Source organism: Poromitra crassiceps, assembly GCF_964638095.1.
Source record: "Poromitra crassiceps genome assembly, chromosome: 12".
In the NCBI taxonomy this organism is placed as follows: Eukaryota; Metazoa; Chordata; class Actinopteri; order Beryciformes; family Melamphaidae; genus Poromitra; species Poromitra crassiceps.
This window is the reverse complement of record NC_139632.1, coordinates 13,444,444-13,463,491: the sequence shown is the minus strand read 5'-3', so window position 1 is coordinate 13,463,491 and position 19,048 is coordinate 13,444,444. Positions and strand designations below refer to the sequence as shown.

At 47.5% G+C, this 19,048-nt stretch overlaps 1 protein-coding gene across 6 annotated transcripts in view; it reads left to right on the top strand.

The window, feature by feature from the left end:
- ap3d1 (adaptor related protein complex 3 subunit delta 1) overlaps positions 1 to 19,048 on the top strand; it is a 44,433-nt gene that overhangs the window by 7,407 nt on the left and 17,978 nt on the right. For 3 of the 6 annotated variants that reach the window (XM_083648055.1, XM_083648059.1, XM_083648056.1), the window contains exons 7-20: positions 1,013 to 1,152; positions 1,897 to 1,970; positions 2,111 to 2,160; positions 2,726 to 2,775; positions 3,184 to 3,232; positions 6,318 to 6,463; positions 6,553 to 6,701; positions 6,886 to 7,116; positions 7,426 to 7,660; positions 9,252 to 9,397; positions 15,487 to 15,625; positions 16,071 to 16,142; positions 17,106 to 17,181; positions 17,997 to 18,226. In XM_083648055.1, the coding sequence (XP_083504181.1) occupies positions 1,013 to 1,152; positions 1,897 to 1,970; positions 2,111 to 2,160; positions 2,726 to 2,775; positions 3,184 to 3,232; positions 6,318 to 6,463; positions 6,553 to 6,701; positions 6,886 to 7,116; positions 7,426 to 7,660; positions 9,252 to 9,397; positions 15,487 to 15,625; positions 16,071 to 16,142; positions 17,106 to 17,181; positions 17,997 to 18,226 (1,787 nt within the window). Of the gene's footprint in view, positions 1 to 1,012; positions 1,153 to 1,896; positions 1,971 to 2,110; positions 2,161 to 2,725; positions 2,776 to 3,183; positions 3,233 to 6,317; positions 6,464 to 6,552; positions 6,702 to 6,885; positions 7,117 to 7,425; positions 7,661 to 9,251; positions 9,398 to 15,486; positions 15,626 to 16,070; positions 16,143 to 17,105; positions 17,185 to 17,996; positions 18,227 to 19,048 lie in introns of all 6 variants that reach the window. The other 3 variants (XM_083648058.1, XM_083648060.1, XM_083648057.1) reach the window with 2 other exon arrangements.

Genomic DNA, 19,048 nt, shown 5'->3' with positions numbered 1-19,048 from the left:
GCTAACCCGTAAAGTCTGTTCCACAGCGAGGAAGCTAACCCGTAGAGTCTGTTCCACAGCGAGGAAGCTAACCCGTAGAGTCTGTTCCACAGCGTGGAAGCTAACCCGTAGAGTCTGTTCCACAGCGAGGAAGCTAACCCGTAGAGTCTGTTCCACAGCGTGGAAGCTAACCCGTAGAGTCTGTTCCACAGCGAGGAAGCTAACCCGTAGAGTCTGTTCCACAGCGTGGAAGCTAACCCGTAGAGTCTGTTCCACAGCGTGGAAGCTAACCCGTAGAGTCTGTTCCACAGCGTGGAAGCTAACCCGTAGAGTCTGCCGGTGCCCATGGGGACAGACATTCTCTGTCACCTGAACCCTATGCATTATTCAGCAGCTAACCATATGAGAATAACAAAGGCTCATTTGTGATCCTGCCAGGGCTGTCTGGCCATATTCAGCATCCCACAGGACTGTTTCTGCTGCGCCGACAAAAACACCTCGCAGGACATTTACCTGTGTTTATGGCATATTGCTTGGGCCGTACTGTACCTCTGCTGTGTCACTTATGTCAGTGAGCCTGTATTCACTGGTCGGAGAGACGGTGTAAGCTAGCCTGGTAAACCAGCCGGTCACGTGAACTCACATTTCATTTAGTTCTACAACTAAATTAATTGTGTAAGCCTTTATCTGATAAAAGCTAGTTTCGGGTATTGTCTATGTCTACTATGTATTTAGTACTGTAAATATTTCATATATTTTGTTTACATCATACACTGTTGTGTTCTGCTGTTATTTTGCACAGCCTCATAATTCTGTTCACTTTTTTCATACTTTAATTCATACATTTCTAATAAACACACTAGTTTTGAAATTGTCAGTTGTCTTCCTGTTTTTTTCTAGATATTTAAATTAATATAAATATCTCAGTAAATGGTATTTTTACATTGGCATTATATAAGTTGAATGCATTGCCTGTATCATGATGCGGATCTGCGCCACCGGTTTCCTGTCTGATGTATTTTGTCCTGGTTAGGCGTCCAGTCGGCAGCAGTGAACGTCATCTGTGAGCTCGCCCGGAGGAACCCCAAGAACTACCTGTCTCTGGCCCCGCTCTTCTTCAAGCTCATGACCTCATCCACCAATAACTGGGTCCTCATTAAGATCATCAAGCTGGTGAGTGAACAGGAAGAGGTGTGTGTGTGTGTGTGTGTGTGTGTGTGTGTGTGTGTGTGTGTGTGTGTGTGTGTGTGTGTGTGTGTGTGTGTGTGTGTGTGTGTGTGTGTGTGTGTGTGTGTGCGCGCGCGCGCGTGTGTGTGCGAGACACACACATAACTCCTGGAATGCATTGTACATCATAAATTGATTACATATTCTGTATATAACAGTGTAATGTATAGTATCCAATGGGGTTTTCCCTCTTTCTTTCTTGATCGATTGGTATGTGCTACATGATGCCTGATCAAATCTTTATTTATTTCATTTGAAAAAAAAACACTTTAGGTCCAAAAGAAAACCAAAGTAGGCCACTGGAGCACACGGATCCTTTTTGAAAAACTTTATTGAAAAACTAACGTTTCGACGCCATGCGTCTTCATCATGAAGACGCATGGCGTCGAAACGTTAGTTTTTCAATAAAGTTTTTCAAAAAGGATCCGTGTGCTCCAGTGGCCTACTTTGGTTTTCTTTTGGACCTAAAGTGTTTTTTTTTCAAGTTTATACTTGCCCATTCTCTGAGAGCACCGGACCAGCCTGTTGGGCTGTCTCGGGTGGAAGCGTGCCTAACCTCATCCTTGCAAGCTTTATTTATTTCAATTCTGCTGCTACACTCCATTTACCAGCCAGTTACATGTAGCTCAGAGGCAAACATTGATGGGGACATCTCTGGTTTGTATGTGTCATGGTAACTCTGTTTTACAGTTTGGCGCGCTCACACCACTGGAGCCCCGGTTGGGGAAGAAGCTGATCGAACCTCTGACAAACCTCATCCACAGGTGAGATGTTCCACAGAAAACCCCCTGTAGGTTTAATCTCTACCACGGATGCTAAAGGTAGTCTGCTTTTATATACAGTATATGTCAATAAATAACGGTCTCTATCTCCCCTCTCCTCAACTTGTCCTCCTCTCTCACAGTACCTCTGCCATGTCCCTGCTGTATGAGTGTGTCAACACTGTGATTGCAGGTCAGTACTACTATTCTGTGGGCAGGGCAGTTGCCCTCTTTAGCTCTGTGTGTACAGCATGGCACACATACCGCAAGGGTTAGGGGTTCAACTCCCACTGGCAAACCTACTTAAAATAGTACTGTAAGGCTGTTGAGATAAAAGTGTCCTCAGAATAGTATATGCATATTTAAGGCATATATTATTACTTTGCCTCCACACTCGGGTGTATAAGCACAGCCTCACCCTCTCCTTCATTCAGGATATACAGTAGCACATTGGTACTGGCTCACTTACGAAAGCATCAGCGTTTCCTATTTCCACTCGTGCAAAATGCAAAACTCAGCATTTTGTCAGCAGCACGGCTATAGAATAAACTTAAAAAGCAGCCTCAACCCAATCCAACTTGAGATCTGGCCTTAAATGATCCTGGGGATTTGAGGTCGACATGTGCGTTGCGTCACCATGTGCACTTTACATGTTGGACACGGATTTTGATTAAATGCACATCTTGGTCGGATCTGTTCTCACATTCACATTCACATTCAGATCTAATCATTATTATTACTTTTCTCCCACATTGCAGTGTTGATTTCCTTGTCCTCTGGGATGCCCAACCACAGTGCTAGTATTCAGGTAAGGCTCTGAGGTCCACTCCTCTTTACTGTGGTCAGATGTGGATTCTAACCCTTTCCACTCTCCAGTTTGACTCACAGTGCATGTTCTCATCATTCTCTGACCTAACACCTTTCCAATAGAGATACACCGACTGGTCAGACTCATGAAACTCTCCTTTCTTCTCCATTCCTTGTGACAATAATGTGTCTTATCTTGTGTCAATAATGCATGAAATGCCTCCCCCTCCCCTTCAAAAATAGGATCCACCCCCCCCCCCACACACACACACACTTTTGTTGTCCTCATGCATGTTACGGTATATGGAGTGTGCCGACATGACAAGACTGAAACTGGCGTGGTAAAGGTTTACCGTGATGATAACGTCTTCTCCCTCTCCTCTACTCTTGTCTTCTTCCCCCCCCCCAGCTCTGTGTGCAGAAACTGCGAATCCTGATAGAAGACTCGGACCAGAACTGTGAGCCCTCTGTCAATGCCTGCAGTGTGTCATTCTCTCATTGTCTGCGTGTTTCCCGAGTAGCGAACAGTCCACCCATTTCAGCCGGCGACAGACCCACCCCCCCTCCTGTCTCTGGATAACTCGAAAATGACCTTGTCGCTCTCAATTTGGAGGCCTGTTTTGGAATACCACTGCACTCAAGTCACATAGTTGCCATTGTTTCTGCTACCATCAAGTGCAGAGCTTGGTGTTCTAGATGCATTACATACTCCTCAGTGCATGGGCCCAGGTTGGTTTGTTCATGCTGTGCTGTTGGAGCTGAGGTTGATGCATCCTGCCATTTGAGTTATCTGGACGTCCCGTGCTCGTTGTGGTGTGTGTAGAGTAGAAGTAGCATTCGAGCCCCTCCTGTGGTGTGACTAGAGCAGATTGTGGACCTGGGTTCTATGTTTTGTTTTCCTTTGAGCGCTCTCTCTCGGTGGCTCGTAAGATCACGCTTCAAGTTAACCATTTGCAAATGTAACATCTCCGAATGCATCTCAAGCCTGTGAAAGACCAGGTTTTCCCCGGTTCCCACATAGGCGTTGATGGTAATGTCACCAGGACGGTGGGTTCTGTGTGGGAATAGTCTCCACTTTTACACAGAGATCCCACAGTGAGTCCCACCACGCGTGCAGCGTTGCCTTTTACACAGACATGCTTTTACACGGCGCGAGGAGGCATTCTGGCATGACGTTCTATCGTTGCCATGGAGATGTGAACTCGCGCCGATCAGAGGGGATATTCTCACCTACGACTTACAGAGGGATTTTATCAGACGCACGCAGAAAAAGCCTGCCTGCTGGATTGTGGATTGTTTTGAGGAGAGACTGACAGAGAGGGAGTCCTCAGATCATGACTCACCACAGATGCAGACACACGCTAAAATAAACGTGTGTAGGCACGCAGCATTCCTCCTGGTGTCTCTGTTACAGTCATGGATCATATAGGCTACTTTTTACTTTCACTTATGCCTTTCCCCTTTTTATTGCTGTGACGGCCGTAACGTCAAATGTATTATAATATGCCTATATGGAGTTATGGATTTGTTGGGATATAGGCTATTTAGTAGGCTATAAATGCACAGGAATACTATGACGTTAGTTGTTTTTTGGAAGGGAACGTGCACAGACGAGACTGCAGTAAACTGCGATTCCCCCCCTTCGATCCGCCTCCCCCCGGGTTACCCTTTTAAACACATGTTGATTGGGGGCTGATACTGCCGGAACGAAAGGCGCAACACAATGACTCACCATTCTGTCCCTGTGACTTTTAAACAGGAAGGGAGGCGTAATGATGCCCCCACATCGGGAAGGCCGCCTGGTCACTGAGGCTGTGTCCCTGCCTGGTCACTGAGGCTGTGTCACTGCCTGGTCACTGAGGCTGTGTCCCTGCCTGGTCACTGAGGCTGTGCCACTGCCTGGTCACTGATGCTGTGTCCCTGCCTGGTCACTGAGGCTGTGTCCCTGCCTGGTCACTGAGGATGTGTCCCTGGTCACTGAGGCTGTGTCCCTGCCTGGTCAGGCTGTGTCCCTGCCTGGTCACTGAGGCTGTGTCCCTGCCTAGTCACTGAGGCTGTGTCACTGCCTGGTCACTGAGGCTGTGTCCCTGCCTGGTCACTGAGGCTGTGTCCCTGCCTGGTCACTGATGCTGTGTCCCTGCCTGGTCACTGATGCTGTGTCCCTGCCTGGTCACTGAGGCTGTGTCCCTGCCTGGTCACTGAGGCTGTGTCCCTGCCTGGTCACTGAGGCTGTGTCCCTACCTGGTCACTGAGGCTGTGTCCCCGCCTGGTCACTGAGGCCGTGTCCCCGCCTGGTCACTGAGGCCGTGTCCCTGCCTGGTCACTGAGGCTGTGGTCCTGCCTGGTCACTGAGGCTGTGTCCCTGCCTGGTCACTGATGCTGTGTCCCTGCCTGGTCACTGATGCTGTGTCCCTGCCTGGTCACTGAGGCTGTGTCCCTGCCTGGTCACTGAGGCTGTGTCCCTGCCTGGTCACTGAGGCTGTGTCCCTACCTGGTCACTGAGGCTGTGTCCCCGCCTGGTCACTGAGGCCGTGTCCCCGCCTGGTCACTGAGGCTGTGGTCCTGCCTGGTCACTGAGGCTGTGGTCCTGCCTGGTCACTGAGGCTGTGTCCCTGCCTGGTCACTGAGGCTGTGTCCCTGCCTGGTCACTGAGGCTGTGTCCCTGGTCACTGAGCTTGTCTCCCTGGTCAAGTGTGTGTTGTATTTGCTGCAGTGACCGACCTCGCCTCAACCCAAGGTCACGACCATACACACACTCACGTATATCGATCCAGGAAGCTAAGAGGCATCTGTCTCTGCCAGACTAGATAATCGAAAGGTTGATATGATTCAGCAGATTTGGTCCTTTGGGTAAGCGAGCAGGAAAAGCTTTCAAGGATAGAAGTGGGTGGTGAAGAAAAACAAAACTTCCATGTCCGCGTGTGTGTGTTGTCCCTTGTGTATGTGTTTGTGTGTTCTTTCCATCGTTCTGTTTGTTTCGTTCCTTTCCTTTGTGTTATTTACTTTGTAGTGTAATTGATGTGTTAAATGTGATCAGAATATCAAATTGTTAGATTAAGTTAGAACAGATAGGGCTTTTAGAGTGACAATACTGTCAGTAAGGATGTGTAGTTTAAGAGGGGCTTTTAGAGAGGTCAGAGGGCAAAAGAAGCTTGTTGTCCTGCAAAAACCTTGCATCTCCAAAGGTTCAGGTCAGGAGTTTAGGAAAAGCTCCTTTGACCTGTTTCTCCATTTAGAATTTTTGACATTCACACTGAATTGTCAATAGATTGGCTTCATCTTCGCGGATATGATATGTTTTCTATACATCAGATACTGTTATTTACAGTGGAATGAAAATGAGATGAGAGGTTTCTGCACGAGACTGAGCTCATGATGCAGATAGATGGGAGTTAAGTGGGAATAAGTATATAAAACAAACGTAGTAGTGCAGAGAATAATGTAAGATGTTGTCAGATGTAAGCAAACATACCACGACATGAGACAAGAGTGCATCTGTGTGTGTGTCATTGCCCAAGACACTAAGGCCATGTTGTGTTCTAGTGAAGTACCTGGGCCTGCTGGCCATGTCCAAGATCCTGAAGACCCATCCCAAGTCAGTGCAGTCCCACAAGGACCTCATCCTCCAGTGTTTGGATGACAAGGATGAGTCCATCCGCCTGAGGGCCCTGGACCTGCTCTACGGCATGGTACGCCGAGACTTTTACAACGCTACTGTTATTTGCTGCCTAATGTTCAATGTTCTGGCACAAACTACCTTGTGCTTGCTGCCCCCCAGGTATCCAAAAAGAACCTAATGGAGATTGTGAAGAAGCTGATGCTGCATGTGGACAAAGCAGAAGGGACCACCTACAGAGACGAACTGCTGACCAAGATCATCGACATCTGTAGCCAGAGCAACTACCAGTACATCACCAACTTTGAATGGTCAGTCCCTCCGCCACTTACTCCACACCAACATTGCCTTAACATTGTTGTCGGTTATTTCGATGCAATTATCTCTGTTTTGTTTGCAGAGTATTTTATTGAAGTATTGATTCGGGTTCATTTGTTCTATCGGGTGTTAATCTTCCACGATGTGTAACCGTACACCCCGGTATCCGCTTTGCAGGTACATCAGTATCCTGGTGGAGCTGACGCGGTTGGAAGGCACACGGCACGGCCACCTCATCGCCTCTCAGATGCTGGATGTGGCCATCCGGGTCAAGGCCATCCGGGCCTTCGCTGTGGCCCAGATGGCCACTCTGCTGGACAACGCCCACCTGCTGAGCGGCAACACGCAGCGCAACGGCATCTGCGAAGTGCTGTACGCCGCAGCCTGGATCTGCGGCGAGTTCTCCGAGTACGTGGATTTCTTCCCCATTGGAATGCACACACATTCATTCACAGATATGTGCAACTAAGCAGTGAGCGCTCTCTCTCACGCATGCACCGTCTGAGGGGGAAAGATTGACTGACCTATAGTATAAAAAAAACACGGTCAAATTTCAGTGCATTATGACAGTAATGAGATATATCCCCAAGGCTATCAGCCCCCGGGTTGTCCATAACAATGAATCGCTATGAAGATGATTGACAGCTTGGCCCAAATATCCCGTTTCCCACCTCTGTGTCATCCTCCTGTTTTATATCCTCCCTCTCCCCTCCTTAGACACCTGGAGAACCCCATGCAGACGCTGGAGGCCATGCTGCGGCCCAAGGTGGCCACCCTGCCGGGCCACATCCAGGCGGTGTACGTGCAGAACGCAGCCAAGCTGTTTGCCACTGTGCTGAGGAGCCAGCAGGGCAACACGGACGGCACGGCCGCGCAGCAGGAAAGCAGCCAGCTGATGATCGACAGGTTGCCGCTCTTTGTCCAGAGCGCCAACCTGGAGGTGCAGGAGAGGGTAAGACAGACCCCTTGCAATCATTTAGCACATGATGCATAGAGTTTATGCTCCATATTTCAAGATGATTCAACACCCAGTCATGTCAAATCATGTACCGGTAATCATTTAATATAGCTTGACTGCAATGTCTAACAGCCCAGACGCACTGGAAACGGATCAGACGACGTGGAGCGACGTGACGCGACGCGTAGGCAGTTTCATTTCGGCGTCTTTGTTAACAATTTAGACCGATCACACTGGCCGCGACGCCACCCATCTCGCGTCCTGTGGCGAGAAGCTTACGCATCTGATCTCAATTTTGACACGAGCCGTGAGCGGCCAGGCATGAAGTCAGTGCAAGTTGTGACCGGTGCGGAGCAAAACGGAGCGCTTCTGGTGCGAACGGCCAGGCTCCTGCTCGACGCCTCAATGACGCACTGTGTCGGATATGTTTCCACTGTGTTTGGCTTGTAAGAGTGCGATCACATCTACTGTTGGTTTGCTTTCGTCCGACTGCAAACAGCAGTGGAAAAGTGACCTTTTGTTGCATTTTTGTGTATTTGGTTTGTGGTTCACACTTCACACTGCCCAATTACAAGTTTGTAAACCAAAATAGCATCGACCCACAAGTTGCAAGTTTATTGGACAGTGTTTTGGTAACCTGCCAGCCTGTGAGTGTGAGATGAGAGGTTCTGGTCAGCGGGATGACTTCAGCTAAACATGGTTATCACAATAATTGACCTTGTCTGGTGCTCCGTTAAGAACACATCAAGAAATAGCTGAATATGAGCATCAGTTCAGACAGTTGCTTGTCCTCAATTAATTTTCTCATGCAAAGATTTTTAAGCATGAGTAAATGCTAGCTAGCTAACTGGATGTAAACATTTGTCATTTTATAAAACCACTTTTTTGGCATAGTTTCTTGTAGTTGGCAAACGTGTTGTTAATTTTGTTATTATTTCATAGCATTAGTTGATTGTACGCAGTGCGGTAAAAAACACCGGCCTTACCCGTAAGGATTTGGTGCCCCAGAGTTTGAATAAACCACTCCAAACATGCTTGGTGTGAACTGACCTTAAAAGGCTTTGGATTCAATCAGTACCATGGACTTCTCCAAGGTGGTTCTCTACTAAGCAGTGCTCATAGTGTGTCAGTAATGTACTGTGAAACTGTGTTTTGGCAGTAGATCTCTGCACCAGATCAGTCCCTCCAGGAAATTGTGATTTTGCACTCGCCATAATTTATGCAAATTCAACCCATCTCTGCGATATTTGCTGGATCTTGCAATTTTTCAAAATTCCCGCAATTTCTCTGCAAAAACTGCTAAACAGATTCCTTAACTTTATTTCTGCCAGTTCCCCCCAATTTTACCGCAAAGAAATCACATAAAACTTAGCAAATTACATTGCAATATCTGAGAAAAGTTGCCATTAGGTAGTAAAAAAAAAACACAGGGAGGGACTGGCTAATGCAATATCCTGTACATTTATTCCAGCCTTTACCCCGGCCCGGACTAGCACAGTCTACCTGATTAGATTACACTACATGCAAATCTGATCAGGACTGCTGCTAACCAACATGTCTGCTTCCCGTCCCATCTCGTCCCCAGGCATCATGCATACTGCAGCTGGTCAAGTACATCCAGAAGCTGCAGCAGAAGGACGTGGAAGTGGCTGAGGAGGTCAATGCCCTGTTCGCCGGAGAACTCAACCCGGTAGCCCCCAAGGCGCAGAAGAAAGTGCCTGTCCCCGAGGGGTGAGTTAGCTCACTGCTCCTAAGTAGTAAGGAGCTTAGGAAGGGACAGTAACTGATATGACTAAGTAGTATCACAGTAAAAAAATATAATTGGTCATAGTTTTATGCACGGTGGTGGCCAGCAGGCAGAAGATGAAGGGCCTGAAATGGCCCTGGTAGTGACCGGGGATTTTAACAAAGCAAACCTGAAAGTAAGAATGCCAACGCTGCACCAGCATGTTCACTTCCCCACTCGAGTCAATAACACACTGGATAAATGTTATACAAATATCCGCCACAGCTACAAGGCCGTACCCCGTTCACCCTTTGGCAAATCAGATCACGCCTCCATTCTGCTGTTGCCCAGGTATCAACACAAACTGAAAAAACAGCCCCCAGCATTCCGAACCGCCCACTGCTGGTCAGACCAATCAGACGACATCCTGAGGGACTGTTTTGACCAAGTAGCATGGGAGGAGTTCAGAGTGGCAGGAGACCTGGGTGCGTACGCAGAGACGGTGTCATGCTTCATTAAGAAGTGTACCGAGGACATAGTCCCGACAAAGAAAGTCAAAATAATGCCCAACCAGAAACCCTGGATCAACAGCGAGGTCAAGGCAGCCCTGCACGCCAGGACCACCGCCTACAGTTCTGGCACACCAGATCAATACAAGCAGGCACAATATGCCCTCCGGACCGCTATTAAAAAAGCACAGAGAGACTACGGAAGGCAGCTGGAGTCAAAACTGGACACAAACAACCCCAGACACCTGTGGAAAGGCCTCCATGCTGCTACAGACTTCAAAGAGGTGAAACGACAGAACCCCAGCACGTCACCCACCCTACCGGATGAACTCAACGCGTTCTACGCTAGATTCGACCCCTCTGCCAGAGCGCCTCCCATCCACCCCCCTCCCACCCCTCTCCCACTCTCCCCCCCCATCACCTCCCTCCCTCCCCTCACCCCCCCCCTCCTCCCCTCCCCCCCCTGCCACCCCTCCCCCCTCACCATCCCCCCCCCCTCTCCGTCCACCCTTCCTCCCCCCCCCCGACCACCATCCCTCCTCCCCCCCCCGACCACCACCCTCCCCCCCCCCCACCAGCTCCCCTCCCCACCCCTCAGCACCCCTTCCCATTCACACCCAACCACCAACCCCCCCCACCCCCCACCCCCACAGATCCAGACCACCCTCTCACCATCACTGAGGATGAAGTGTGCCGGTCGTTCCTGCATATCAACCCACGCAAGGCGGCCGGCCCGGATGGCATCCCCGGGCGGGTCCTCAAGGCCTGCGCTCACCAGCTGGCACCCGTATACACAGACATCTTCAACCAGTCCCTCTCCCTCCGACGAGTCCCCCCCTGCTTCAAAGCAGCAACAATCATCCCCATCCCCAAACAACAAAAAGTGACCAGCCTCAACGACTGGCGCCCAATAGCCCTCACGCCAATAGCCAGCAAGTGCTTTGAGAAGCTGGTCATATCAAAGATCCGCCCCACACTCCCCCCGGACCACGACCCGCTGCAATTTGCATACCGCCCCAACAGGAGCACAGCGGATGCAGTAGCACACGTGCTCCACACCGCCCTGTCCCACCTGGAGGGGAAGGACACCTATGTAAGAATGCTGTTCGTGGACTACAGCTCAGCATTCAACACCATAGTACCCTCCAGGCTGGTAAGCAAACTCAGGGATCTGGGACTAAACACGGCAATGTGCGACTGGATCCTGGATTTCCTGACAGACCGCCGCCAGGTGGTGAGGGTGGGCAACCTCACCTCCTCCCCACTGACCATTAGCATAGGAGCGCCCCAGGGGTGCGTCTCCAGCCCCTTCTGGTACGACCTCTACACCCACGACTGCGTGGCGACTCAAACTTCAAACACAATTGTGAAGTTTGCAGACGACACAGCGGTCGTGGGGCTGATCTCGGGGGGCGACGAGACAGCCTACAGAGAGGAGGTGGGGGTACTGGAACAATGGTGCCAGGACAACCACCTCTCCCTGAACGTCTTCAAGACCAAGGAGATCATTGTAGACTACAGGAGAGGGGGGGGCGCACCCCCCCCAATCACCATCAACGGCACAGTGGTGGAAAGGGTGGACAGCTTCAAGTACCTGGGAGTCAACATCCACCAGGACCTGACCTGGGCCGGCCACACCGCCACTGTTGTCAAAAAGGCCCAACAGCGACTACACGGACTCAGGCGCCTGAAGAAATTCGGGCTGAGGAAAGAAATCCTCGGGGACTTCTACAGAGGCACCATTGAAAGCCTGCTGACAGGCGGCTTCACCGCCTGGTACGGGAACTGTACCACCATGGACCGCAGAGCGCTACGGAGGGTGAGGCGCGCGGCCCAGCACGTAACAGGAGGTGAACTGCCAGAACTGCACGAACTGTACAACCAGCGGTGCCTCAGGAGGTCCCTGAAGATCATCAAAGACACAAACCATCCCCACAACAGCCTGTTCTCCCTGCTACCCTCAGGGAGGAGATACAGGGTTCCAAAAACACGCACAAATCGCTTGAGGAACAGTTTCTTCCCGCAGGCCACGAGACTCCTAAATATGCACAAATAGTGCAGTAGTCGTACCGTACCGTACTGCAGCTGCTACTATTACGGATGCCTAACGTTTAATTGTAAATTTAAGTGTATGTTTAATAAGGTGCCTAACGTTTAATTGTAAATTTAAGTGTATGTTTAATAAGGTACATGCTATTTGCACATGTATGTATAAAACGTCGAATTTGGAATGTCTGAACACGTCTAACGTATGCACATGACATGTGCACCTATGTGCAATGAATATGCCACTGTCGTATAAGCCACCGACTTGTCTTATTGCTTATAGATGCCTATTTCTTATTGCCTTATTGCTGTCTTATTGCCTATTGATGCCTATTTCTTATTGCCTATTACTTATTGCTTGTTGCCTATTTGTACTATGTCGTAAACGGAGTCCACTGCACAAGAATTTCACACGTGGTACTTGTACCATGGAGTGACAATAAAAATCTTGAATCTTGAATCTTGAATCTTGAGATGGCAAAGTCAGGATACTCACTCATGGAGGTTTAGTGAGGGGGGCGGGGCTAGGGAAGATGGACCATAGTTAGGGATATGAAGGTTGAAGAGGGAGGATTTGAGGGGTGGGTACTGTAGGGGGAGTGGCTAGGGGGATGTGGGTGGTGGGAGCGTGGGATTTGAGGGGTGGGTAGGGGGAGTGGCTAGGGGGATGTGGGTGGTGGGAGTGTGCATGGTGCCATAACGCTGTGCCATGGCCTTAAAGGTATTTGCGCTCGTTATTACTGTGTGACCGCCACAATAACTGCAAGTTTGTTGGGAGACTTAATAACAAATGTAAAAAGTAATTATTTTACCTAAATATTTTACAGCTGTTTCACAGTCAGCACATTAAAACATGTTTAAAAAAAGAGAAACATTTTGTGATTGATGTGATAAATTAGCTGTTATAAGTATAACTAAAGTAAGCATATCACAGAACTTTTTTTTAAAGGTTTTTATCTTATGAGCAATTATGATGATAATATCATATAAGGAGATCATTTTGGCCAAGATAATTGTGCTATGAAATTTTCATATCAACACATGTCCTCCTGGGGCCAGTTGCACCAACTGGTCTTACACTGGTCTTAAGCTAAGTTGGTCGTAACTTTACGACCTAACAGCTACGCCGGTTGCACCAAGACGGCTTAAGCCTTATTTTCACTACGACCAGGAGGAGGCGTAGAGCCTGCCTAACAGAGATCTCCGCGGAGACCTTTTTTACCGTCATCGTCGTAACACCGCCAGTTCGCCGTCTTTGAAAGCACGACGTTAGATTATAACTAACTAGTTGTGTGGCTTAGCCTTCCAAAATGTTGCCGTAAATTTTTTAGGATGTAATACATAGAATTGGGAACGTTACATTCAATTTCATTCAGACTGTCTTTCTGGCTCAATCGCCGCCATCTTTCCCCCGGAGCGAGGGAGGATGAGAGGAGGGAGGGTGTTTTACAGTAGTGGCTGAGAGAGCGTAGTGGCACAGTGCTCCAAGCAGGTCGCGAGGCACATTTTTTGCAACATCATCCAATCAGGGTGCATTCCCTGGCAATTCACATGGACGCGCATTGCTACGACCAGCATAGTTAAGACCAGACGTAAGCCGTGTTGGTGCAACAGGCGTAAATCCATGGTCTTAACTAAGACCGACGTAGGAGTTACGACCAGGCATAGTTAAGACCAGTTGGTGCAACCGGCCCCTGGACATTAGCAATCCAAATGGAGCTTCAGGAGCAACAGGCAGGGAAAATTATGTTAATTTCAATAATTGCTCCATGATAACCTTTCAGTGGTTGAGATGTGGAGGCGGATGTGATGATAGCATGTTTGTCATTTGGGAGCGTGTGGTCCGACAGTTGGATAGGCACTGGGTTTTAAGCTCTAACCAGCCATTTGATCCTTGGAATGCATTGACTGGTGTAGCAATATGTGGAGCATCCACTTACAGAGGACCACCTTGGAGAAACCCACGATACAAACTATACTGTTTAATGTCATAGCACATAAAATAGCCTGTTAGACTTTACAGTCAATCAAGCAACATTACTTGCATGGTTTGACGCGAGTGCACAACCATGTCACATAAAATCCAAGGTACTTGTCTTTTTATCGTAAAGTTCTGACTGGGTCAGGAACAATAGTGTTGGTAATGTTGAAGTAAAAATAAATCAGGTGCTCTTCAAGGATAGGACAAGTTGTCAAGTAAGAATACAAAAACAATGACTGTCCAGCTTACTTATGATACTGAAAGTCCATGGTATTGGATGGCAGTCGAAAAAGCAGAGGCACTCTGATTGCGAGTTAAATCCTTTATTATATCAAATGAACTTAAATAGACCACATTCTACACATGACAGAAGAACAACAAACAGGTGCAAAACAAATACTATGACAACCTCACACATATACTGGCAAGTTGCAACAACAACTCTCTCATAGGAGGGCCCTGAGAATAATGTTTATCTACACTAATACTGTCATCATCAGATTCTCCCTTGGTTGTCATTTGTCATTTGTGTGAGGTTTTCTAGAATGCCGTCTCTTTAAGTGGGCAGTATTAACATGCCATGTGACCTATGTCACATGACCACTTGAAGAGTTTCAAATTGGAACACCTGTCCTTGGGATGCATTTTCGACTGCCATCCAATACCATGGTCTTCCATTATAAGTAAGCTGGACAGTCATTGTTTTCTATTCTTACTCTACCTAAATCTGTTCATTGCAGTCTACCAGCAAGAGTAGCTAGAAGCACTGGCACACTTGTGCATGTCTGCTTGGGAGCCCTGATCAGTGAGGAGTAACTGAGTTAACACTGGTACACTTATGCATGTCTGCTTGGGAGCCCCGATCAGTGAGTTAACTGAGTTAACACTGGATACACTCGTGCATGTCTGCTTGGGAGCCCTGATCATTGAGTTAACTGAGTTAACACTGGTACACTCATGCATGTCTGCTTGGGAGCCCCGATCAGTGAGTTAACTGAGTTAACACTGGATACACTCATACATGTCTGTGTTTCCCCTAGAAAAATGTTCAGGCCTGGAGGGATTTTGAAATGTACCCCGACCACAACGGTGTGGGCCCTCGCTGGCGACGCTAAACTTTTAGCTAACCTGTTCGCATCTATGTTCGCAATGGCATCCCAAGTATCATCATACTATTATGGGATGCGATGCGAACAGTTTATTATGGGATGTGCGTTAACCAGGCAACGACACACGTTGACACGTTTTGGAACAGCGCTGCACGCTGGTGCAATGCTCCTAAAAGCAAAATGCTTATTGTTTTGAATGATTTGGCATCTTCTATTACTGTCAACACTGTCAACACCAGTAGTAATAGTATGCCATAAAGGTTTATTGAGATTCTGGGGAGAGCGGGGGGGGGGGGGGGGGGTGGGGGGGCTTTCTTGCAATTCTTTTTCTGGCCTGGTGGGGGCGCCATTGGCCTGGCGGGCCCGCCAGGCCTATAGAATGGTAGGGGGAACACTGTGTCTGTTTGGGAGCCCTGATCAGTGAGTTAACAGAGTTTGTGTTTGTGCAGTCTGGACTTGGATGCCTGGATCAACGAGGCTCCGTCTGAGAGTGAGTCTGAGGATGAGAAACCCAAGGCTATTTTTACCAAGGAGGAGGTCAAACACTCCCGCCGCCACACAGAGGTGGATGAGAAGGAGCTGGCAAGGGTACGTTGGTTGACAAGAGTAGCACCGATTAACAAAAGGAGTGATATATGTATGAATAGTTTACATTGACAGTATAGAAAGAGTGAATTTATTTATTTATTTTTTAACTTGGGTGTTTCTGTTTGATCAAATGGAAATGCTTGAGGAAACGCAATTAATGAATATAATATAATATAATTAATTTTGAATATAATAATTATGCGATCATTTCACTTTCATGCCACTTGTAATTGGAAAGGCTGCTGATATAAGAAGATGCAAAAATGATTCAATATGATTGTCATTTGCAGCCCTGATCTCCAAAACATGAGCTTCTCAGTCGTAATAAGAGTAAATCACTTTCCCCATGTCGATCCCCTCTCATGCTAGATGTGACTTGTGCTTTGCCCTCACTAATTGATTGATGTCGTGGCCCTGTCCCTGTTTTCTTCCCACTTCCCACCAGAGGAGAGAAGTCAGAAAGCAGGAGCAAGCCAACAACCCATTCTTCCTCAAGGCCTCCCCATCCTCTCAGAAGGTAGGATCGCCAACACAATTATGCTATATCTCATTCTGTGTGCATAAATGTCATTGTTTAAAGGAGAATTTCGTTTTTTTTCAACCTGGACCCTATTTTCCACACTGTATGTGTCTAAGGGACTCATCGTGACATATTTTTTTCAAATTGGTCGAGTACTCACCGAGATAGCCTTGTTTACAGCTCGAGCAATGTGCTCAAACAACTATCAGTGTATCTACACGTTTGCTAATAAAACTGCTTGTTTTGCCGTCTGCGGGAAGGCTCAAACTGTCAATAGTGTCTGCCTGGCAACATGGAAACGACTCTCCGGACAGAGAAAATGGGTGTGAACAGGCGAGGAAAGAGAGAGAGAGAGAGCGAGAGGAGCAGGGAAGCTTGCACTGTGTCAACAGCGCTGTGCTGTCCTCCTTTCTCTCTCTCTCCTCTCGCCTCTTCATACGCACAGTTTCTCTGTCCCACAGTAAACCCCGGAGAATAATACTCATGTATAGAGTCGTTTCCATGTTGCCAAACACTATTGACAGTTTGAGCCTTCCCGCAGACGGCAAAACAAGCAGTTTTATTAGCGAACGTGTATTGACGATGCGGTGCAGGATTGCCCTGTGTAGTTTACACTGATAGTTGTTTGAGCACATTGCTCGAGCTGTAAACAAGGCTATCTCGGTGAGTACTGGACCAATTTGAAAAAAATATGTCACGATGAGTCCCTTAGACACATACAGTGTGGAAAATAGGGTCCAGGTTGAAAAAAAACGAAATTCTCCTTTAATAGTCCAATCTGTTTAAAACTGGACAGCCCAGAAATAAAACATGATCTTTGTGGGTGATTCTGATGATGTATGAAGTGTAAAAAGTCATATTCTCTCTTCAGTTCTGATGATGTATGACGTGTAAAAAGTCATATTCTCTCTTGTGTGTTTTGTGCAAGTGATGTTCTAAATGAGTGTGTCTTTTGTGTAGGTGTACCAGGACGCCCCCGGAGTGGAGCACATCCCAGTCGTGCAGATTGACCTCAGTGTGCCTCTCAAAGTCCCAGGTGGTTCAGATTGAGCCAACACCACCACAAAACACACTCGTCTCACACTCACAAAACACACAAGGGATGGGGATTGAGACCCGGATCGATCGATAATTTCTCAAAACCCGAAAATCAATAAGGTCTGAGCTTATCGATACTGCTATCGAGACTTAACGGGTCCTATAACCGTTATAGTATAACGTAACATTATGTCTCGAGACGAGAGTCATGTCATTTACCTCAAATCACTGGTGCACAAACATACATCGATTTAAAGTGATTGAATTGCCTCACCAGGCTAGGCACATTTCATTCTGTTCAGAAATCAAACGGTCACAGACTCACAGTTGAGTTAAGCAATAAAAGCAACATCATATCAATCTCATTTCTGTTGAGAATTTATTGTCGTCTGGTCTTTCCACCAAATAATAGAAGAGACTTGACGACTCGGATCACTAAGCAGTCTTGAAAATGGTATCAATAAAAAATTTAACGACCCCCATCCCTACTCGCACTGACAAAACACACTCCTCTCACACGACTCACCTCACACTCACCTCACACTTGCCTCACACTTGCCACTCTTAAAATGATGCCAAAATCAAAACTGATTCATCTACTGCCATCTTGGCAGATATAGCAGTGACAGTAACAATGAAGCAATCTGCAAGGTTCACTCAACTAAATAGCGCACTATTTTCTTTTTATCTTCCTTCCGTGATCTATTCCTCTTCCTTCTCCTCTGCTACTTCGTCTCAATCCCCTTTTTCATGTTTGTCTTTAACAAATATCAAATATGACTTATTGCATATTTGTCTTTTAACCTCTATCAGACTTCCCCTCTGATTCCTCTTCGGCCTCAGGTCTGCCGATGTCTGACCAGTACGTGAAGCTGGAGGAGGAGCGCCGGCAGCAGCAGAGGGCGGACAAGAAGAAGAAGGAGAAGAAGAAGAGGAAAGACAAGCGCAGCGGACGAGGGAGGAAACATGACTCGGGCCCGGAGAGCGAGGAGGACATCACGCCGGCGCAGCACGTGGACATTGTTACCGAGGAGATGCCAGAGGTAGGCTGGAGTGGCCTAGACATCACTATAGAGACACTGCATGAAGGTAGGCTGGAGTGGCCTAGACATCACTATAGAGACACTGCATGAAATAGGCCATGCCCATCACGGGGGGAAGCTCTCCGTTCAGTTCCACACACCAGCGTCATTTTCCTGGAATTAAACATAGCTAAAAGCTGTTGTGTGGTGGGATGCGCAAAAACAACAAATGTTAAAAATCGCCAATTAAAGTTTTTTTGTACTACCGAGTAAAACAATAATTGGCGACAAGAAAAATGTGGATCTAGCTGTCAGTGAAGTAAGTTGGAGTGTTCATGTTCCATATATATGATCTTTATGTGCAACACGCGACCATGCATGCGACATAGGAGAACGCCCGGATTGGGAGAGGATTTTTTGTTTTCTCCCGTTTTGGGCGTGGTTTCTGAATGACGACGCGCTCCGCAGTGTCTCTATGGTTTTATATACGTTGTCAACACTCTCCCCAAAGCCGGAAACGTAGGGAATATGACTCAAAATTATCATATTGTCAGGAGCTGCTCTATAGACAATGAATGGGGCTGATTTGCTGCAGCATGTTTTGGGGAGGGGACATCATGCGATTTGATTCACCTCATAGTAGTCAAATCAATTTGATTTCAATACATCACATAGTATTGGTTTTATGTACATAATACTGAAATTTATATATTTTCTTCTTTATTAGGCGAATTAAATGTAAATCTGTGTAAACAATTTCATAAGTTAACAGTGACATTGTTTTTATTGAGGTTATCTTGCACCTTCTAGTTTTTGGATTCAAAAGGCAGTCAGGATCTTCTG